The 24,256-nt window shown below is 42.3% G+C and overlaps 1 protein-coding gene across 1 annotated transcript in view; it reads right to left on the bottom strand.

Annotated features, from left to right (window-relative positions):
- Positions 1-23,896, bottom strand: part of L3MBTL1 (L3MBTL histone methyl-lysine binding protein 1) — an 84,363-nt gene extending 60,467 nt beyond the window's left edge. The window contains 5 exon segments of the mRNA XM_030212521.1: positions 884-1,007; positions 5,857-5,995; positions 6,859-7,003; positions 20,626-20,840; positions 23,746-23,896. Of these exon segments, the coding sequence (XP_030068381.1) occupies positions 884-1,007; positions 5,857-5,995; positions 6,859-7,003; positions 20,626-20,840; positions 23,746-23,896 (774 nt within the window).
- Between the last annotated feature and the right edge of the window lie 360 nt (positions 23,897-24,256).

Below are 24,256 nucleotides of genomic sequence, written 5' to 3'. Positions count from 1 at the left end.
TAGCTTGTTAAAATAATTAAGTTACACGTGCAAATCAGAATTTGACCTGATTTGTGCGCACAACTCCGGTTGCACTATATAGAATCCAGGGGATAGTGACAGCTGGAATCTATGAATTTTCAGCAGCAATAGAAAATTCTTACGAACTGCTCCAGAATGATCGGGATAGTGCTGAAGCAGAGCGAGGGTAGAGTGTTCAGCTTAACTCTATGGCTAGTTAATGGTATTCTGCTACAATCTGTATAGCCATGTGGTTTAATTTATGACAACAAAAAGGTTGAATATTGCTGCTATCCATTCATCCGGTGCCAGGGGAAGGGACCTGACTACGTGGAGTTTGCACCCCTGGGGCTCAGAAAGAGATTCCCCCAGCAGAAGACAGGCTTCGGTTCCATTTTTTTTTTTTTTTTGCCTGTTTCCTGTGGTAAGATGACTAGCAGATAGGCCTGGGCTCTTGATAGATACTGCCACACAGGGGTTAAAGGTAGGGTTACCATATGTCCAGATTTACCCGTACATGTCATCTTTTTGAGGACATGTCCAGGCAACTGGGCGGGTTTTGCCAATCTGCCCGTTTGTCTAGATTTCTGGACAAACGGGCAAGCAATGTGACAGGTTCAAGGTGCATTTTCTGAGCTGTGTCTGATACGTTATTGGGAAGGTAACATTAGCTTCTATTTTAGCATTCTCCCTCTTTCATGGGATTATATTCTATTAAACGTAAATTAAATGAGTAGATACGCTTTTTTAAAAATAATTCTTATATTGCATGATAACACATATATACCAGTGCAAACTCCTCTTTCCTGCAGGCCTAAGCCATTAACTTTTGTTGCTTTACCTTTTCTTACCCCCCCCCCCCCCCTTCCTCTCCCACCTTTACCATTTGCTCAGACTCGTACTCCTCCTCTGAGGGACTCTGGTATTCTTTTCTCTTGCGTTTCTTCACTGGCTTCAACATTTCATTGCTGATGGTGCTACCTGCTGAATTCTCCACTATAACCGACCTGTACAAGAGGTGTCATTATTACTCACTGCAGGATAATGTTACTCATTGCACTGCATTGTTGCATGCTGTAGGGTAATGCTACTCACTGCAGTATAATGTTACTCACTGCACTGCTACACACTAGGGTAATGCTATTCACTGCACTTTAATGTTAATCATAGCACTGCATTTTTACACACTATAGGGTAATGTTACTCAGTGCACTGTATTACATAGAGGGGCATAATGGAACAGAAACGCCTATCTCCATGGGCGTTAATCTCCGAGAACGGGTCCGTGAAGGGGCGGACCAAACCGTATTATCGAAAAAAATAGACGCCCATGTTTTATTCGCCAATGTGTGAGCTGGGCGTTTTTGCTTTTCAGCGATAATGGAAAAGGAAAGTGCCCAGCTCAAAAACGAATAAATCCAAGGCATTTATTCGTGGGAGGGGCCAGGATTCGTAGTGCACTGGTCCCCCTCACATGCCAGGACACCAACCGGGCACCCTAGGGGGCACTTTTACAAAAACAAAAAAACAGGTAAAAGAGCTCCCAGGTGCATAGCACCCTTCCCTTGTGTGTTGAGCCCCCCAAATCCCCCTCAAAACCCACTGCCCACAAGTCTACACCATTACTATAGCCCTAAGGGGTGAAGAGGGGCACCTACATGTGGGTACAGTGGGTTTGGGGGGGTTGGACGACTAATAAGCATTAAGCAGCACAATTGTAACAGGTAGGGGGGATGGGCCTGGGTCCACCTGCCTGACGTCCACTGCACCCCCTAACAACTGCTCCAGGGACCTGCATACTGCTGCCTGGGAGGAGGGTATGACATTTGAGGGTGAAAATAAAAAGTTGTGAAACATCATTTTTTTGTGGTGGGAGGGGGATAGTGACTACTGGGGGAGTCAGGGGAGGTCATCCCCGATTCCCTCTGGGGGTAATCTGGTCATTTAGGGCACTTTTTGGGGCCTTATTCGTGAAAAAACAGGGTCCAGGAAAAGTGCCCTAAATTCTAGCTACAAACGCATCCATTATCGGCGAAGGGCGCCCATCTCTGTTCGGGTGATAACCACGCCCCAGTTCCGCCTTCGACACGCCTTCGACACGCCCCCGTCCACTTTGTCCGCATCCGCGACGGAGTGCAGTTGAAAGCGTCCCAAATTCGGCTTTTGATTATACCGCGTTATTCGTTTTTGTGAGATAAACGCCCATCTCCCGATTTAGGTCGGAACTTGGGCGTTTTTCTCGTTCGATTATAAGCTGGATAGTAACATAGTAGATGACGACAGAAAAAGACCTGCACGGTCCACCCAGTCTGCCCAACAAGATAAACTCACGTGTCATTTTTTGTGTATACCTTACCTTGATTTGTACCTGTCTTTTTCAGGTCACAGACTGTATAAGTCTGCCCACCACTATCCCCACCTCCCAACCACCTACCCCGCCTCCCACCACCGGCTCTGGCACAGACCGTATAAGTCTGCCCAGCACTATCCCCACTTCCCAACCACCAGCCCTGCCTCCCACCGCTGGCTAAGCTTCTGGGGATCCCTTCCTTCTGAGGAGGATTCCTTTATGTTTATCCCACGCATGTTTGAATTCCATTACCGTTTTCCTCTCCACCACCTCCCGCGGGAGGGCATTCCAAGCATCCACCACTCTCTCTGTGAAAAAATACTTCCTGACATTTTTCTTGAGTCTGCCCCCCTTCAATCTCATTTCATTATAGGAGACTGCAGGATAATGTTACTCATTGTAGTATAATGTTAGTCACAGCACTGCATTTTTACGCACTGCAGGATAATATTACTGCACTGCATTGTTGCACACTGAAGGATAATATTACCTCACTGGATTGTTGCACACTGCAGGATAATATTACTGCACTGCATTGTTGCACACTAAGGTTACTCACTACAGAATAATATTAGTCACAGCACTGCATTTTTTTCACACTGCAGGATAATGATACTCACTGCAGTGGATTGCATTGTTGCACATTGCAGGTTAATGCTACTCACTAATGTTAGTCACAGCATTGCATTTTTGCACAGTGCAGGATAACGTTACTACATGCATTGTTACATACTGCACAGTAATGTTACAGTAGTGCAAGCTTACTCACTTTAGAACAGTGTTAGTATAGGATATTATGTACTGCAGAACAACGTTGTTCATATTGAAGCAATGGAACTGCTAGCAAGGTGATCTTTACAATCTGACTATAGGAACAGAGATTCTATGCTTAGTGTTTATAAATTATAAATGTAGGGGTCAATATTAAAAGTGATTTAACCAGGCAGGAGAAAAGTCAGTCTGACCAGCCCTAGAGCAGATACTCAATGGCCCTCAAGTGGACAGTTCCGCTGACTATCAGCATATTTGGTTAGTGCCGAGATGGTTCGGGTCTCAGTCAGGACGGAGCTGGGAGTACCCAGATAAATATCTGGTTAATTAAGGACAGCAAAAAAAGCTGTCCTAAATTAACCAGGTGCTGTTTAGGTACCACCACTGAACATCGGTGATAACCAGCTAACTGGCAGTGGCTACCTTGTGCTTGATGGCACTGAATAGGTGGCCAGTGTTTAGAGAAATGCTGGCTGCCACCAGGTGAATATTGACCAGTTACGTGCGCATCTTCCAGCTAATCAGAGATTCTTTGAGGGTACAAAAATATCTGTTTACCAGTGTTTTGTGCCACAGGTACTATTGCTTGTGACCTTTTCCGGTGGAATGAAATACATAAGTTTGTGTCACTTTAAGAGTCATCAAACACAGAAATGGAACAAAAACTGAGTGGAAGATACAAGATAAGCCAGGGAGGGGTGAGAAAGCAGTAGGGAAGGTGGTGGTTTTCCGGTGTTTATCCAAAAAAACACCTACCGGCCGAAATTAAGACGGTGGTGGACATAGTTTTTTGTCTGCATCCGGCATGGACTTCAGCAGTGAATTTCCGTTTTTTTTAAAAGCTGGCTAGTGCATTTCCCGGTTAAGTCAATATTCAGACTTGACCGGCCACGGAATAGCGTATAAAGATAGGACTGATATTTATCTAGTCCTATTTATGCACTAAACATGGCCAGTTAGGTCTGAATACTGGGAGCTAATTGGACTCTGCCCCCGGAATGCCCCCAATGTACCAGCTTCCACTTTGGCACTAACCTGTCATTTTGAGCACCACTGAAAATGACCAGATAGCCGCATACAAGCGAGTTAGCTGGTCAGGGTCATTCTCAGCTGGTTAACTCACTCTAAATATCAGCTAACTAATTTCTTTTTGTTTGTTTGGTTTTTTTTGCATCAGGGTGTTTATTGCTTTTTATTGGTTACAATCTAAAATCAGAAGCCCTAGCTACATCCCTAAACATACACAAGAGACGGAAAGTGAAAATAAACAGAGAAAAGGACAAAGAACTGAAGGAGAAAAGAATGTAACACAGCAAATGAGAAACTAAGCTCCCCTTAGAATAGAGGAATCTCAGAGGTACACGAACATAAAAAGATTAACGAGACTGGATACGTGATACAGGCAGAATAGAGAACCAAGTTCAGGTTCTTAGGTCCAAAAGTAGGTGAGCCAACTATAGCATGAAGGCTTTGAGGAGACAGCGAAGATGACACAAAGATGTGGACTTCAGACGATGTATAAAAAGTCCAAATTTATTTATTGGGATTTATTAACTGCCTTTATGAAGATCGCCTCTTCTGAACTTAAAACCAAAAACGTTCGGAAGAGAGCAACTTCTTAAAGCCGATCTTGTATAGCAGTGTAGTGAGCTCCATACATAAGGTTTCTTTCTGGTAGCAGATCGACAGACACAGTATTTGCAACAGACAATTATAAAAGAACATAAAGACTCCTGAAGCAGGCCGGTTGGCCGAAACACGGCTGTGTCGAATGTCTTTGAATTATATTATTGATTTGGACTCATCAATAAATTTGGACTTTTTATACATCGTCTGAAGTCCACATCTTTGTGTCATCTTCTGTGTTCCTTGTGATTTTGTTTCTGCGACCGTGTTCTCCTGTGTTTACATCGGCTTTGAGGAAACACCCATATAACTCTGCTATGATCCTCTCTCCCTGCCCATTTTCCTAACCCTGTGTTATTCCCTTGCCCATCTCTGTGCAATGGTCTTTCAAATTCTTTTTCCCCATCCTATCTCTCTTTCTCTCTTTGTGGTCATGCAACCCTCTCTCTCGCCCCATCCCGTCATCCTTTGTCATGGTAAACTATATTACAGAAAATCTTTTGCATCATATCTATGTTAGTTGAATGTTCTAATGCATGCTTATTAGGTGTATCATTAGTATTATGCTAACATTGCATTACGTCTCTGGTATTTGAATTCCAGTGCTGTTAAACGTGTATATTTTTGATACTGTTTCATGGTAGTCCTATTATTATGTTTCAATTTACTGTTTTCAAGTTTACCTCATTTATTATATTTATGTTTATTCTTAGTTATTTTACTATTTTTATGTTGCTAACAAAATTGTAAGTTTTATGTTAAACTATACCTGCCGTACCTCTTTGAGTGAATCTCTTCATAAAGGCAGTTAATAAATCCCAATAAATAAAGAAATAAACATAAATGGCCTCCTTCATCCTCTCTCAAAGCTTGTCTCTTCTGCCATTCCTCTTTCAACACCTCCCCATCTCTCAAATCACCCCCCAACTCACACACACACACATATATACAAATTCTTTCTTAAATCCACCTCCTCTGTGACACCTTCTCCCCAGCATTAGGGAGGGAGAGAAGACAGGAGTTCACCTGGGGAGGGGGAGAGGAAGGATCAAAACTGGGAGGCAATAATAGGTCAGTGATCCTTCTTCTTGAGAGAGGTGACATCTCACCGTTCTTTGAACTGCCGATGACAATGCTCACTGCAGAAACCTCTGCCCTCTCTAGGGCTCCCGGACACATGCCTGCGACCACAGGTATCACAGTGGCACACAGCATTCAGGGTCAGCAGTTTGGGCTTCTCTGACACATCTGAATTGAGGGAAAAAAAAAAGATAAGTCCTACACTGTGATATATACTGTACACTATCCCTTACTGTCATTCCTACATTAAACAAAGTTGAGTCCTAACTCATCCAGATAGTTATCCAGATACTGGTACTGAATATTGCCTGGCATCCTGCTATCTTCTGGCAGCTGGAAAAAAGCTGGATACTCAGTGCTGGTGCCCACATTAGGCCCGATATTGAATATCTGGGTCGAATTCAGCCCGCGGGAGTCAGTGTCTTAAATATTGCTGACCACTGCTGTTTTCATCATCAGGCCCAATGTTTTTATGTTGAGCGTCACCTAGAGTTCCATTTGGAAACTTTAAATGCACTCTCCAAAGTGATCAGTTCTCACAATCAATCAGAAACCTTATCATCAAGCATATGACCCTCTAGTACCCAAAGGCTGCAAACAATGTGATTCTCAGGATGTTCACAATGAATATGTATTAATGGAAGACCCATTCTCATTTGCATAAATGACCCTTAAAACCAGATTAATTTTAGCCACTGCTTGATACCCATGTGCTGTCTCTTTCAAGCAGAGTACTGATGACTGTGTGGCTGCCAGGAGCCAACTTTGACCTGAGGGCACATCTGGATCTGGAGCAAATATTTATAGTGTTTGATGCCTTCCAGTTTATCATTGTTCTCTGTTTCTTTTGCTAGATCTGACTTTTTTTCTAGTTCTTTCTTTCTTTCATCTTTGGTAAAATAATACTTTTTTAAATTTCAGCTTTTATGATTATCTTTGTTGGGTATTCACGCCGCCCACTGCTTGGATAATGCAGCCCCTAACTTATCCCAGTGCAAAGATCATTCTTGTCCTGTACCCCTTTGTCCTACCCTGCCCCGTAGGGGAGCCGTCCCGCACAGTAGGCATTTTCTCTGATTCATCTACTTTCTCTGCGCGATCATCTTTCCGTTTCTCCGTAGTCTGCATTTTCTCAGCGCTGACCACTTCCAGCGTCCCGTAGTCATTCATCCTGAACTAATGATAGAGCAATGAGACAAAAAGGTTAAAACAGATGGCACGCAGCACTCACTCCAAATACAGATAGATTGGGTAGGGATGACAGCCAGTGTTTTAGGCATTTGGAAGGAACATGAGCCTAGGAAGGGTGGAAGGAGATGGACAAATAATTTAACACTCTAATAGTGCAGCATTTTGAGACTGTCCAGCTTTTACTACGACCTGAAATAGCCACACTTTTACAGGTCAGAAACCTTAAGAAACTGTTTTTTTAAAAAAAAGTCTATGATCTGTAATTAGGTTCAAAATCAAAAGCTGGAAGTGGTCAAACCACTACACAAAATATTCCCTGGGGAGCAAAATCTCCACAGCACAAAAATAACATAATGGAACCATTAGTCTTCAAACTAGAATGGACACTGCACTGAAAGTCACCTCAGTGAACAGCTGCCATTACGAGATATCGTATATCTGCTTAAATTATTTTTATTGTATTCCCTGCATTTTCTACTTATTTATGTCACTATAAAAAGTGTAGTAAAGCCACATATAAATTTGTTCTTCTGTTACACACGGCTTGACACCTAGTGGCTTAGGCATCAGCTCTGTTGGTACTGTCTGAGTCTTGGCACCCCCAATAGTCTATAGTATACTTTATTAAATTTACAGCAGAAAATCCATGCTGTAGAGCAGCAGGGGAAGGCAGGAAAGAAGTGTTTCTGTTTCCATTCCCAGGCCACCTACTGCTCCTTCCGGCTGGCTATGTCTGACCAATGGACTGCAGGAAGAAGAGAGAACTACTTCAGTCTATTGGCTGGGTATGTGTGACTAATGGGCTGCAGGAGGAGGAGGAGGGAGCTTCTGTAGCCTAGGATAGAAGCACTTCCTGTCTACAGCTGCCAATGGAAGAGAAGCAGATAGACACTGAGAAAAGGAAAGACTGAATCAGATAACTTTACTGGCATGACACTTTTACATGTGTTGCCAAAATAATATATTTAGCAGTTAAGGTTAAAAATACAGAAAAGTACTGGGAGATCAATAGAGGTGCAAGGAGGGAAGACAGGAACTATAAGGAGTTACTGGTAGGGGGAAAATTCTGCTGCTGAAAGGCTGAAAGAGGCAGAAAGCAGCTGTCAGGGGAACAGAGGCTGGGTAAGGAAAACAAGCTGAGAGTGAAACTGTGGAGAGAGGAACAGAGGGAACTAGGAAGGGTGAAGGGAATTGAAACGGGCTACACGTCAGGAGAGAGACTACTGCTGTAAAAGCAGCAGAAAACAGCTCTGAAGGGAAAAGAAGCTGAGTGATGGGGATAGGGACTGCGAGAAGAGCTGTGTGAGAGAAATAGAAATGGGCTTTGAGGGCAAGAGGAGACAGCATGTGCTAGGATGGGGGAAGTGAGCCGAGAGAAAGGAAGAAGAGCAGACAATGGGAATGCATGAAGCAGGGTGAGAAGAGCTAGAAGAAATGAAAAGTGTTGTGTAGGATTAGGAAAAGAGGGGCTGAGAGAAAGGTGAGAGAAGAGGTCAAGATGGACAGAAGAGACATGAAGGTGAGAAACTAAAAGGAAGTGAGATGAGAAAAGGTAGAGAGACGGGCTATGGAGAGACAATCCCATGAAGTGAAGAGGAATGAGAGAAATGAGAAGGAGACTTGAAAAGTATTCAATGTGAAGACAGAGAAGAAACAAAAGAAAAAACGAAGAATAAGCAGAGATAGAGAATAGAAAAAAAACCTATGCACACAAAGGTTTGAACATTGTTTACATTTAGTAAAGCAGAGGACCACATTCAAACTCTTTATTCTAACGTTTAAGGCCTTCCATCTCAGTCTTCCTTTCTACACTTACTATTCCTTACTTACCTGTTTGTACTCTCCGCTCACTTAACGATCATCGTCTAGTTCTCCCTGGTCCCAGGCAGGCAATTCTAGAATCAACATGACACAGCACCTTCTTTTTTGTTGCACTTTCTATATGGAACTCAATGCCAGAGGAAATTAGACCAGAATTGTCATTTGAGAAATTCAAATCTGCCGTAAAAACTTGGCTGTTTAATACAGTGTTTAGTCCTCATTGACAGGTAGTCATCATTTCAATACTAGAGCACCTTATGGAGTAGCCTAGTGGTTAGTGCAGTGCACTTTGATTCTGGAGCACTGGGTTTGATTCCAACTGCAGCTCCTTGTGACTGTGGGCAAGTCACTTAACCCTCTATTGCCCCTGGTACAAAATAAGTACCTGAATATATGTAAACCGCTTTGAATGTAGTTGCAAAAAAAACCTCAAGTCCCATTTCCCTTTCCTACCTTATTCCCCCCCCCCCCCCCCCCCCCCCCCCCCCCCCCCCCCCCCCCCCCCCAGTATTTTTCTCTCCTTTTTTTTCCTTAATGTTTTGTGTATGAATGTTCCTCCTCTCCTATGATCATTGTAGTTCCTTTCTGATTTCCTACATTTGGTGTGTTAACCGCTTTGATCTGCTGAGTTAGCAAAGACAGTATATCAAATACCAATAAACTAAACTAATTAAACTAAATATTGCTGTGCTAGTTGGGCTGGATCAAGGGTGGGGATTAGTTGGTATTTTGCTCTTTTCCTCCAGCCCTAGGGTCACCAGGATAAATAAATTATTTTAGGGACTTCTGGTGTGATGTCAGCAGCTGATAGCTGCTTCAGCTTCAAGGTCCGTATGAATCGCTACTAAACAAATCCATACTCCCCTGCAGCAATGCAGTGAGCTCACCAAATCGCAATAATATTATTGAAGACTTCCACTCATGTTTTCTGATGTTGGGAAGGAAGCCAACAGACATTAAAAATTACTAATGAGTTGAGCACTCCCAATCATTTTGAAAAGTTAGCTCGTACGCCTAGTGGTGTTTGGTTTATAAACAGAATATTCTGTATATCTCCACAGGTAGATAAGAACATAAGAGTTACCTTACTGGTCCATCTAACCCACTATCTTGTTTCCAAAAAAGGACAGAGAAGGTCACAAGTACCTAGTAGAGTCCCCAGTGATAAGCAGTGGCTTTCTCCAGGTCTACCTTGATAACAGTTCATGGCCTTTTTCTCCAGGAATTGTCCAAACCTTTTTAAAACCCAGCTACATTAATTGCTTTTACCACTTGCTCTGGGCCTGAGTTCCAGAGCTCATATTCATTTACAGCCCAAAATTCAGCCTTGGTGATTGTTATCTCTTTAAAATGGCAGCCACCATGTCTAAAAACAAAAATGGATATTCCACACCAGTATCCATATGGGGCCAGTGCTGATTATCCAGACAGAATGGTAACTAGTGCCTCAATCCAGTCAGCTAACCAGATCAAGTAAGCACATCCTTTTTTACAGTCCAAACTTTATCCAGGTGAAAGGGAATAGACTCAGGAGTAATGTGAGGAAATACAGTGCATTCCATTTAACTGCATGCCGTACTTTGGTCCCATTTTTGGCGCCATCAATTTCCATGGGGACAAACTTTGGTTTAGCACACCACTGATAAGTGCAAGACTGCTCCTCTGCAGGAAAGACTCCGCATAAGCGCACGCACGGAATATGGAAGCCGATTGGCAAGTGACAAAGGGGCGATAAATTTTAAATCTTGTTGGCTAACTGCCACAGGCAGAATAAGTGAAAAAATGTTATTAGAGTGTACACTGGAGTCGTCGTCGTCGCACAACTGTAAGATTTTAATACTGGCTGAACGAATAGAAGTTCTTAAAAAATTAAAAAACAAACAAAGTCAAGCATCTATTGCTAAATATGGTGTCAATCCCAGTCAAATTTCACGTATCTTGAAGCAGAAAGATCAGCTTCTGGAAGACTGGCAAAACAATACAAATCCACACAGGAAACGAAAATGGGCGGGAAAAGCTGAGGATGTAGAAGATGCTCTTCTTCGGTGGTTTTCTCAAGTCAGGAGCAGACAGTGTCCTGTCAGTGGTCCACTGCTTATGGAGAAAGCTAACCAGCTAGCTGAAAGTCTTGGACTAACTGAATTCAAAGCCACTGTTGGATGGTTGGAAAAATGGAAGGAGAGGAACAACATAAAATTCAAGAAACAGCATGGTGAAAAACAAGACGCTGGTGACTTTGGTGCTGAAAATTGGGTTGTTTCAGTTCTTCCTACAATCTTGAACGAGTTTGAACCTCGTGACATTTTCAATGCTGACGAAAATGGTCTCTACTGGCGAGCGATTCCTGATGGAACACTTGCATTCAAACAAGCCGAAACTACAGGAAGTAAAACGTCGAAGGACTGACTGACGATCCTCCTTTGCTGCAATATGGATGGGAGTGAGAAGTTGGAACCACTCATCATTGGAAAAAGCAAACAGCCCCGTTGCCTCAAGAATGTTAAGCGACTTCCTGTGTCATACGAGGCCTATCTGGAGGCCAGTGGATGTCAGTGCTATGACAGTTTTTACCGTCTGGCAGACGTAGTCTATGGAACTCACAGACACAAGAGTGTACAGAGGACTATGACTGATTACTTCAAGTAAGCCTAACGTCAGTTAACGGAGACTGTATAATGTCAGATAACGGAGACTGTATACTATATGTATAATAATAAACAGTACTGTACATATGTTTATCCGATGTCAAGATTCTTTGGGTCACAACGGTTAAGTGCACGCTCTGGTTAACTGCATGTATTTCTTTGGTACCAGACCCTTGCACTTAAGCGGATTGCACTGTACTTCTTTAATAAAAGGCGGTGGATATATAGAATAGCCTCCCAGCAGAAGCAGTGGAGACAAGGACTGTATCTAAATTCAAGAAAGCATGGGAAAGTACAGAGGACCTCTAAGAAAGAGGAAGGAATTGTAGTAGTTCTGTGGATGAGCAGACTGGATAGACTGTATGATCTTTTGTCTGCTGTCATTTTCTGTTGGCCCAATGTACAGAAAATGCTGAGCTGTTAAATTAGCCTCCTATTTTCAGCCAAACTTAGGAACATAACTTTTCAACTGAAAATTCATGCTCATAAAGTTAGACCTATCCTTCATTTGCCTAGATTTATGATGTTAATTTACAAGCCTAGTGCTGAAAATCAGTGCTAATCTCCTAATTTATTTTCTCCGCCCTAAAACCAACCCAGTTGCCACCTACTTTTTATGCCCTATTAAACTTTCAAAGAGGCCAATTTATGAGCATAATTCTCAAAGTTGACGATACATTGAAACCCTCTGCCCAATGTGCAGCAGCGAAGAAAGCAAATAGAATGTTAGGTATTATTAGGAAAAGGAATGGAAAACAAGAATGAGGATGTTATAATGCCTTTCTATTGCTCCATGGTGCAACTGCACCTTGAATACTGTGTGCAATTCTGGTCACCACATCTCAAAAAAGATATAGTGGAATTAGAAAAGGTGCAGAGAAGGGCAACAAAAATGATAAAGGAGATGGGACGACTTCGTTATGAGAAAAGGTTAAAGCAGCTAGGGCTCACCAGCTTGGAGACAAGACAGCTGAGGGGAGATATGATAGAGGTATATAAAATAATGAGTGGAGTGGAATGGGTAGACGTGAATCGCTTGTTTACTCTTTCCACAAATACTAGGACTAGGGGGTACACAATGAACTACAAAATAGCAAATTTAAAATAGATTTGAGAAAGTATTTCTTCACTCAACGTCTAATTAAACTCTGGAATTCGTTGCCAGAGAATGTGGTAAAAGCAGTTAGCTTAGCGGGCTTTAAAAAAAGTTTGGATTTCTTTCTAAAAGTCCATAAGCCATTATTAAAATGGACTTGGGAAAATCCACTGCTTATTTCTAGGATAAGTAGCATAAAATGTATTGGGAGAGAGACAGTGGATTGGCCACTGTTGGAAACAGGATGCTGAGCTTGATGCCCCTTCCGTCTGTCCCAGTACGGCAGCGCTTATGTTCTTATAAATGCTTTGAATATCGGGCCCTATATTTCTATAAAAGAGCAGATCCACTTTGTTTTTATTATTATTAATGATAGAGATTAATGCAATACAAGATTGGGCATTCGGTAATAAACTGAAGCTGAACCCCCCCTCAAAAAAACTAAGAACTCAAGGTATTGAAATATCTTTTGTCTACTGATAAAGTTCTGAAGGTGTATCAAGGGTATTGGAGGTTTTTCTTGACTCCACTTTAGCCTATGGATCACATATTAATCAACTCTGGACTGTTATACTCACATCACCCCTCTCCTCAAATCACTTCACTGGCTTCCAATCAGGTACCGCATACAGTTCAAGCTTCTCCTTCTAACCTACAAATGCACTCGATCTGCTGCCCCTCCTTACCTCTCTACCCTCATCTTCCCTTACGTTCCTACCCGTAACCTCCGCTCTCAAGACAAATCCCTCCTTTCAGTACCCTTCACCACCACCGCCAACTCCAGGCTCCGCCCTTTCTGCCTCACCTCACCCCATGCTTGGAATAAACTCCCTGAGCCCATACGCCAAGCCCCCTCCCTGCCCATCTTCAAATCCTTACTCAAAGCCCACCTCTTCAATGTCGCCTTTGGCACCTAACCACTATACCACTATTCAAGAAATCTAGACTGCCCCAACTTGTCATTTCGTCCTTTAGATTGTAAGCTCCTTTGAGCAGTGACTGTCCTTTTTGTTAAAATGTACAGCGCTGTGTAAACCTAGTAGCGCTATAGAAATGTCAAGGCGGACAACAGTTTTTAAAATGAGGCAGTTACATCTAGTCAGTTCTTTTTTTGACCAGCATGCTTTTCCTTTGCTAGTTCAAATGCTTATTCTGCTTCATTTGGATTACTACAATGTCCTGTCTTTCGGTTTGCTTTCTAAAAATCTTTAAAAAACAATTGCAGCTGATACAGAACACTGAAAGTCAATAAATATATAGCAGTATCTCATCATATACCGAGAAATTACATTGGCTGCCTGTTAATGAGATAATTACATTTAAAGCAGTTTGTTTCATCTTTCAAATTCTATATGGGTCCACTTCAGAATTATTGATTAAACTCGCTTCACTTTTTATTGGACATTCTCTGCGTCTTCGCGATCTATTGACGTTATGCCCACCTCTTTATAAAAATGTCAGGTTTTTGAAAATAGTAAATGCTATATTCTCAGTTTTGGGAGTATCAGTGTGGAATTCTCTGTCTTGTATTAGGATTGAACATAACTACACTGTTTTCAGGAAGAAGTTGAAAACTGTTTTATTTCCAAAAATGATTAGTAAGATTTTTTTTGTTTTGTTTTTGTTATGATTGTATTTCGAATTAATTTTGTATTTTATTTATTTTGTACACTGAATTGAACCGAAAGCGGGGATACTAGCGGTTAACAAGTTAGTATTTGATTTGAACTTACTCCTAAGACAAACATTATGTAAAAAAAAATCCAAACTACTTTAATAGTGACTTTATAGATATTTTCTGCCTTCCCACAAGATGCCTCACAACATCCTTCAATGTAATGGCCCACGGGAAAAAAAGGCTTTCAGCAGTATCTTTGTTCTGTGTCCGACGAACTGCATAGATTTTGAAAAGCTGATAAATTGAAATCATAGTCTCATCACACCCACATCTGCAGCTGGACTGTAGAAAATGCAAAATAGTGAGAAACAGCGACGCTGCTTCATTTAGCAAAACAGATGTTGAAAAACACATACACAGTACATCAACTCATAAAGCTCGTCAGCCTAATAAGACACACTTTACTATGTACTTTCCACACCTAAGAGACATGCATGAGTTTGCAAATGGAGAAAGGGGAAATGTTACAGATAACACTAGACAATATTTCAGTGAGAGCAGAATAAAGTATAATAATTCACTGAGTGGAGTTTTTTTGACCAATGATAAAAACGGAGTCAAAGAAACGCGAGCATTGAGTGCATTTATTGTTCTGCTGCTACGCGGTGACTACTGAGGTCTTTTTCTCCACTTAAAAAAGAAAAAAGAAAGCCACTAACTGGATACCACACACTTTTAAGGGATTAGGTAAGTTAAGTTCATTTCAGCTCATTATCAGAAAGGGGAAATGTGCCATTTTGATATACTATCCTCCAGATTCTATATATCGTACCTGAAAATCTGCACGGAAACCCAAGCATATTGTATAAAAATGTGTATAACTTAATTGGTTAACTAGCTAATCAGTGCTATTAATTGGATGTTAACAAGCAATTATCAGCACTACTTGGCATTGAGGTTTACGCGCACAACTCGCTAAGTGTATTCTGTAACGTGGTGCATCTAAATTCTAAGTCACATAGCTGAAAAGGGACATGGCCATGGGTGGAGCGGGGGCGTTTCTAAAAAAAATCTATGTGCATTATTATAGAATATGCCCGATCTACACCTAATTTAGGTGTTGGTATTTACACCAAATAAAATATGGCCTAAATGGATGCAACCAAATTTAGTCGTGTGGCGAGCCACTCAGTATATTCTATATACTGTACAGAAATAAAGTGTATTCTATAAAATTTAGGTGTACTTTAGAGAATACACCTAAGCGTAATTTTTTTCCACACAGATTTCTCAGGCGCCATATACAGAATCTAGCCCTATGTGTGAGCTTTTCAAATTGTTGTTCAACCATGTTTTTATGATTTAAGTCTATTTTGTGATTTATGTTTAAGATTGTTATTTTATGTTTTTTTATTGTATCTCTGTCTAACACACTCTCAGGAGAGTACCTAGGTTCAGGGCACAACCTGACAGGAGTCCTCATAGCCAGCTCTGTCAGTCCCATAAAAATATGGCATGTGGTGCCTCCAGCCGAAGAAGAAGGGACTTAATGGATAAGATTTCCCTTCCTTTCTCAGGAAACCACAACAAAACCTACGTGAACTCAACTCTCTTAAAATGTGTCACATCTCTCTCTCATCTATAATCTACTTTCATTGTTGGATTTCACAGAACTCTCCTACCCCCCCCCCCCCCAACAGAGAAAACACTTCAATATTTTGCCCAACACAGTGTCAGTAACTAGAGAGCCTGGGGGACAGTGTTAGACATTGGTTTGTTTGGCCCCCTCCAACCAAAACAGTGTTCCACTGTCCCTGTTCTGAATTTAGCTCACACCTTTTCTTGGGGGGGGGGGGGTTCCTTAAGTCTTTGATCTGGTACCTAATGCACCATGAGCAAATCTGGTCTCTTGTCTCTGAGAAACTATAATGTTTTTATCGTGAGACACTTAAACACTCGTTGTGGGAATTCTTTTTGTTTTTGTCTACAGCGTGCAATCAATTGTCCAAACCAACAAAAGGTGGCAAGAACTAAATATTTTTCTATTAAGAAGAGAAAAATTTGGAGGAGTAAGGGAACAGGGACAAGTCACATCAGACTGAGAGGTGACAGTTCTGTGAATACAGTGGGAGCTTGAGCACCTGTGTTCACAGAAGGGTAACTTAGGTTGAGTTTAGTGCAGGTACAGACGAGGAGTGGGAAATAGGCCTAGCAATCCAGAGATGAACGAGGAAACTTTGGATACTTAATAACGTTTATTGACAGCAGATTTGACACAGTCCTGTGTTTCGGCCACAGGCCTGCCTCAGGAGTCTCTGTAAATGATCTTTCACATGACAATTTCCAAAAATACGAGACACGTATCATTAGAAATTGAAACTAGAAATTGGTTTTAAAAAAGACCGTTGGAATTAAAGATCCGCTCGGTGAAATCTGTGCTTGTTAGAATCAATGGCATGACGCCAAGTAAGTTTAGTGCACCCACACTATTTATTTATTTATTTATTTATTAGGATTTATTTACCACCTTTTTGAAGGAATTCACTCAAGGCGGTGTACAGTAAGAATAGATCAAACATGAGCAATAGGCAATTACAGCAGTAAAAATATTCAACTAACAACACAAATATATGAAAAACATCTATGTCTCTAGTGACATGAATTCACAAAAGCCAACTAGGTCTGACTTATTTTTCTTAACAGCGTAGAGAATCAAAGAAAACAGATTAAAACAAATCTGTATAATTAACAAGAAATGAATACAAAGAAAGATTTCGTAATAAAATACAGGTACAGATTCTAGCTATAGTGCCTATAAATAGGCATGATTACAAACACATCAGTTTTCCAAGCAGCAGATGTAAAATAGCTTATATGAGCTGCATTAAACAAGGGAATATCTGAACAGCAGGCTGCATGCAGTTAGATTTCAAGATGACAAGGTAAGCTGTGAAACCCTCTATGTCTACAGCTTGTTCTGAGTATATTTTTTATGGCAAGAGAAGAAACCCAACCCCCATGAAACACTTGAATCATTTAGATCACAGGAAAGGAAGAATTTAAAATTTAGTTTTAAACAATGCACTATATCGTTTGCATGCAAGGAACGATTGTACACAATGTACATGAATTGCTGTTGTCCTTATCTAAGCCATTTCTGAAAGAATCAAGCCCCATTATTATTATAAATGGTCTGCAGCTCCTTGTGACTCTGGGCAAGTCACTTAACCCTCCATTGCTCCTGGTACAAAATAAGTACCTGAATATATGTAAACCGCTTTGAAAGTAGTTGCAAAAACCCCAGAAAAGCGGTACATCAAGTCCCATTTCCCTCCCCCCCCCCCCTTTCCCTGTGTAAGAGAATTACCAAGCAAACCAGCTTTATTATATAAGAGCATCTCTAAAACATGATTTGTTCTATGTTTTCTCAGGTGCAAATTTAAAGAAGGTTACTTTTTTATTCCAAAAATGAGAGGGGGAAATCAGTGAAAAATAGACACTATGGGCCCGATATTCAAAGCGATTTAAGCAGGCAGGAGAGACTCCTGAACATAAGAACAACCATAATGGGTCAGACCAATGGTCCATCTAGCCCAGTATCCTGCTTCCAACAGTTGCCAATCCAGGTCACAAGTACCTAGCAGAATCCCAAAGAGTAGCAAGATTCCGGAATCCCAAAGAGTAGCAACATTGCATTCTACCGATCCCAGGGCAAGCAATGGCTTCCCCCATGTCCATCTTAAATCCCCTGGGGCCACTTAACCTGGGCATTAAACTGGGCAGTGCCACTGAATATCACCTCTGACCACTCACAAAAAAAGTGGGCAGGTTAGGGGCAGTACTGGGATGTTAGGGAGGAGCCCAGGGTTATGCGGGTGCCGGCAGTATTCAGTGCCGGCACTAACATCGCTAAGCAGCCTAATTTAAGACAGCTCAAAAGCTGTCCTAAATTAGGCCGCTTTGGGGCTCATTTTCAAAGCACTTAGACTTACAGAGTTCCATAGGTTACTATGAGGCGTATTTTCAAAGTGCTTAGACTTACAAAGTTACATGTGGAGGGGCATAATTGAACAAAAACGTCTATCTCCATGGGCGTTTATCTACGAGAACGGGTCCGTGAAGGGGCGGACCGAACCGTATTTTCGAAAAAAATAGACGTCCATGTTTTATTCGACAATTTGTGAGCTGGGCGTTTTTGTTTTTCAGTGATAATGGAAAATGAAAGCGCCCAGCTCAAAAACAAATAAATCCAAGGCATTTGTTCGTGGGAGGGGCCAGGAGTCGTAGTGCACTGGTCCCCCTCACATGCCAGGACACCAACCGGGCACCCTAGGGGGCACTTTTACAAAAACAAAAAAAAAGGTAAAAGAGCTCCCAGGTGCATAGCACCCTTCTCTTGGGTGTTGAGCCCCCCAAATCCCCCTCAAAACCCACCGCCCACAAGTCTACACCATTACTATAGCCCTAAGGGGTGAAGGGGGGCACCTACATGTGGGTACAGTGGGTTTGGGGGGCGGTTTGGAGGGCTCCCATTTACCAGCACAAGTGTAACAGGTGGGGGGATGGGCCTGGGTCCACCTGCCTGAAGTCCACTGCACCCCCTAATAACTGCTCCAGTGACCTGCATACTGCTGCCAGGGAGGTGGGTATGACATTTGAGGGTGAAAATAAAAAGTTGTGAAATGGCATATTTTGTGGTGGGAGGGGGTTTGTGACCACTGGGGGAGTCAGGGGAGGTCATCCCCGATTCCCTCCAGTGGTCATCTGGTCATTTAGGGCACTTTTTGGGGCCTTATTCGTGGAAAAACAGGGTCCATGAAAAGTGCCCTAAATTCTCGCTAAAAACGCATATTTTTCTTCCATTATCGGCGAAAGGCGCCCATCTCTGATCGCCCGATAACCACGCCCCAGTTCCGCCTTCACCACGCCTTTGACACGCCCCCATCAACTTTGTCCGCATACGCGACGGAGTGCAGTTGAAAACGTCCAAATTCGGCTTTCGATTATACCGCTTTATTCATTTTTGTGAGATAAACGTCTATCTCCCGATTTGGGTCGCAATATAGGCGTTTTTCTTTTTCAATTATAAGCTGGATAGTAACCTATGGAACTTTGAAAATACACCTATTAGCACTGAATATCAGGCCAGCAACTGCATTACTTAAAATATCTTTTTAAAGTGCTGCAATCCCCCTCCCGTCCCCCTCCTTTTCCTTCCCTCCCTCCCCAGCCTGCACCAAGTTTAAACCCCCCCCCCCCCCCCCCGCAACATACTACACAAGTACTGCAAAACCACAAACTGCCAGGAGAGGTTGCGGCAGCCATTTTGTGAGGCCAGCCGCAAGGGGCTAAAGCGAGTGGGCTGCGCTCCTGTCCCCAGCCCCCAATGACCATCTGGACTTCCAAACATTAAAAGGTAGACACAAGGGGGCCTACCTGGAGTGCTGGGGGGGACATTGCAGTGGGTGTTAAACTTGGTGAGGGTTGGGGGAGGGGGGCTGCAATAGTGTTTAATCGGTCTGAACCTGTAAAAGATCCGGCGACCGGTACACACCTGCATGGCCCTGAATATTTACTACCAGTGCCCAGATATGGCTCAGCATTGAATATTGGGGCTCAATTCTGCCCCCAGCAGTCACCTGAACATTACCCATCAAATGTTTGTTTTTTATGCCATATTGGTCTTTGTCCTTCATTAGACTAGGTTTCTCTAGACGTGGTCCCACTTTTTGCCTAAACCTGGCCCTGCTTTCAGTGAACAGGTCCAATAGTTTGCTGGACAAAATTTGAGTGGCCTAAAGTACAAGCGTCAAGATTTGTGACATCTATACATCTATACACCTTTTCCGGAGACGGGAAGGCGGTAGAACTAGAGGACATGAATTGAGGTTGAAGGGGGGCAGACTCAGGAGTAATGTCAGGAAGTATTTTTTCACGGAAAGGGTGGTAGATACATGGCATGCCCTCCCGCGGGAGGTGGTGGAGATGAAAACAGTAATGGAATTCAAACGTGCGTGGGATAAACACAAAGGACTCCTGTTTAGTAGGAATGGATCTACGGAATCTTAGCGGAAATTGGGTGGCGATGCTGGTAATTGGAGAGAAAAACAGTACTGGGCGGACTTCTATGGTCTGTGCCCTGATCGTGACTGAATAGATATGGGTGGGCTGGAGTGTAAATTTTAAGGGGCTTCGACGTTAGCTTCAGAACGTTTAGTACAAGAAGAGTGCTGGGCAGACTTCTACGGTCTGTGCCCTGAGAATGGCAAGGACAAATCAAACTCGGGTATAAAGTATCACATACCATGTAAAAATTAGTTTAGCTTGTTGGGCAGACTGGATGAACCGTTCAGGTCTTTATCTGTCGTCATTTACAAAATGTTCACAGATGCGGAGACAGGTACAGTCTGAGTATGTAGACACTTACCCTCAAGTTACTTCCTGGAAGCGTAGCCACTCCATCTTTCCATTCAAGTACCCGAATGGTGTTGCACGTTTGCACTCCGCTAATCTGGGGGATGACAGTTGCAGTAATGGGCTCATTCCCAGTGCCCCTCTCTAGCCCAGAAGTTCTCTGTGACTCGCGGGGGAAACGCTGAACCTCCCCAGGGTTAGCTGGCAGGTTAACAGTTGTGGCATTTCCTAAGAAGAAGGAGCAACAAAAAGGTATCAGTCAACTTGAACATGGAATGTGGCTACTGTGGGGATGTTGAATACTGGAGTGGAGCAGTAGCCCTAATGGTTAGTGCAGTGGTCTGAGTTTAACTCCCACTGCAGCTTCTTGTGATTCTGGGCAAGTCACTTAACCCTCCGTAAACCACCTCAGAAAGGCGATGTATCAAATCCCATCCCCTTTCCCTTACTTACTTTTTCTACCATGCAAAAGTGGCATTAGTGTGATGTCATCATTGAACAGAAAAATAGGGAACCCGCACATTTTACCTCAAAAAGTGAGTTACTGTACACCTATTAAGTCACATTTTCAGTCAACATGCAGAAAGGTATTGAAAACAAGGCAATAACAATATACAATATCACATCCTAATGCTGCGGTCACATACCTTGTAAAACACAAGACTCAAAAATTTAAACAAAATGCAACAGTTGTCATTTAGCAAAACTTACTGACCATTTTCAATTAGTAACAAACACAGAGCTACTCCTGCAAAGTAAATGATAAGGTTAACTCCTCAAAGTCTTCGAGTTAGGAATAGTTTTTTGTTCATTTTCCCCTCTACAAACATTACACAATGTAAGTGATCTTATTCTGCATGCTTTCTTTATCAGGAACTCTCTGCCCTTGTTACTAAAGTTGGAACCTTACTATTTAAATTTTAGAAAATTACTAAAGTCCTTTTTATTCAGGAAGTTCTTGAAGGTCTAATTTTTCATTCTTTCCTTTTCTTGATATATTTCTTATTGAATTATCCAGGCTATTTTTATTTCCCATCTTAATAACTTTTTACTGTAATCCACACCAAGCCTTCTGGCAAGTTGCGGAATAGAAGTTCCTATATTATATTGTATTGTCACAGAAGTTTTTCAAACTGTCTTCCCTGAGCAGACAAACAAGCGCAAGAAAGTGCACGCTACTTTCATACATCACTGATCATGCATTGATCAAGTTCTTCCCATGCAGTCACCACCCTTCCAACGTTCTGTTGGAGCACTTTCATCAACCTTTTTCAGAAGCTTATTAAAGCACCTCAAAGTCTAATTCTTTGTGGGAAATTCAGAGATAAGTTGTTTTTGCACTCTAATGTTTAGTTTGTAGCAAAAACTTGATAATGACTATTGGACTCATTTTCGAAAGAGAAGGACGCCCATCTTTCGACATAAATCGGAAGATGGGCATCCTTCTCACAGGGTCGTCCAAATCGGTATAATCGAAAGCTGATTTTGGATGTCCCCTACTGCTTTCTGTCGCAGAGATGGCCATAGTTCATGGGGGTGTATCGGAGGCGGGACTTGGGCATGCCTAACACTAGGATGTCCTCGACCCATAATCGAAAGAAACAAAGACGTCCCTGACGAACACTTGGATGACTTTACCTGGTCGTGTTTTTCTGACGACCAAGGCACAAAAAGGTGGAGCAGTTTTAGTGGGTGCAGTGCACTTCAGGCAGGTGGACCCAGGCCCATCCCCCCATCTGTTACATTTGTGGAGGAAACAGCAAGCCCTCCAAAACCCACCACAAACCCACTGTACCCACATGTAGGTGCCCCCCTTCACCTGTAAGGGCTATGGTAGTGGTGTACAGTTGTGGGTAGTGGGTTTTAGGGGGGGGTTGGGGGGGGCTCAGTACACAAGGGAGCTATGTACCTGGGAGCAATTTATGAAGTCCACTGCAGTGCCCCCTAGGGTGCCCGGTTGGTGTCCTGGCATGTCAGGGGGACCAGTGCACTACAAATGCTGGCTCTTCCCATGACCTAATGGCTTGCATTTGATCGTTTCTGAGATGGACGTCCTTGGTTTCGATTATTGCCCTAAATCAGAAACGACCATCTCTAAGGACGACCAAATTTCAGGATTTGGGCGTCCCTGACCGTATTATCGAAACGAAAAATGGACATCCATCTTGTTTCAAAAATACGGGTTTCTTTGCCCCTGGATGGGGATGTTTTGCGAGGACGTCCTCATCAAAACTTGGATGTCCCTTTCGAAAATGCCCCCTCCATATCTTCTTTAGTAAATACCATTTTAATGCATCACACTGAAGTCACTTTTGCATAGTAGACAACAAATTAAGGTGTGACATTTATATTGGTACAAATTACCTAAATTTGCCAAAATTATGCTATTAAACAACAAAGGGGCTCTTTTATTTAGCATGTGCTAACGGAATTAGGTATAAAATGGGCTTCTTAGCATTTAGCTCAAGGGTGTCCAATCTCAGCCCTCGCCAGGTTGGGTTTCCAGGATTTCCGCAATGAATATGCATGAAATCTATTTGTATACAGTAGAGACCGTGCATGCAAATTAGATCTCATGCATATTCATTGGAGAAATCCTAAAAACCTGATTGGATTGCGGCCCTCGAAGATCGAGGTTGGACATCCCTGATTTAGCACATGCTAATTCTGTTAGCTCAAGCTAAGCTTTAGTAAAAGGGCCTCAATGTTAGGGGACAAAATCTAGGGGTTCTCGTTTTTCCATTCACTTTGTAGAAGGCAGTGCTTTGACTTAAAGCTGAAGAAGGTCAATAGAAATTATGTGTTAAATAACTGCTAAGCAACCAAACAATACACAACACACAACTTCTAACTGTAATGCATCTTTTCATTTAAGAAATTAACTAAGACATATCTTTTCAAGAAACCCAATGACTATTCCATAAGCACTAATAGTTATCTTGTCAACCACTGTAAAACACAGCATCATACAACCTTGTAAATGTAATTGAATCAATGTAATCTCTAACAACTATTAAATGTAAGCCCCGTTGAACCAAAACTCGTTTTTGGACTATTGTGTGATACAAGTATGAATAAATAAATTCCCTGATCTCATCAAAGCCTTAATCCTACAACTTTACTTCCATCCAACAAGCATGAGCTTTACCTGGAACGATAAAAGCTGTTGCTGAAGCATGTGTGTTCTGTGCTGAGCTTTCATTTGTAAGGAGATGGACATTGGCTTCACTGCTGCTGCTCCCTTTTGGGGTCCTAAGCGCCTCCATTTCCATTCTGCTCTCCATGACCCTCAACAGAATTCTGAGAAACAATAAAGAAGAAAAGGGACATAAGAACTTAGCCCCTTTAATCCCCGAGATTGTGTGACTGAGGAAAAACCTGAAGTACTACTACTACTACTACTTGACATTTCTAAAGCGCTACTAGGGTTACGCAGCGCTGTACAATTTAACATAGAACGACAGTCCCTGCTCAAAGGAGCTTACAATCTAAAGTTCCAACGTTGGATGAAATCAGCTTGGAGGATGGGGATTACATGTGTTGTTGGGGGAGGGTGGGAGAAAGGGAGGTGGGTTTGATAAGTAAGAGATGGTTAGAAAGTATACCAAAGAATACATCTTCACAGGGGATGGACAATAAACAAA

Source organism: Microcaecilia unicolor, chromosome 8 (assembly GCF_901765095.1).
Source record: "Microcaecilia unicolor chromosome 8, aMicUni1.1, whole genome shotgun sequence".
NCBI lineage: Eukaryota > Metazoa > Chordata > Amphibia > Gymnophiona > Siphonopidae > Microcaecilia > Microcaecilia unicolor.
Note: the sequence above shows the minus strand (reverse complement) of the source record. Positions and strands in the feature narration are given on the sequence as shown.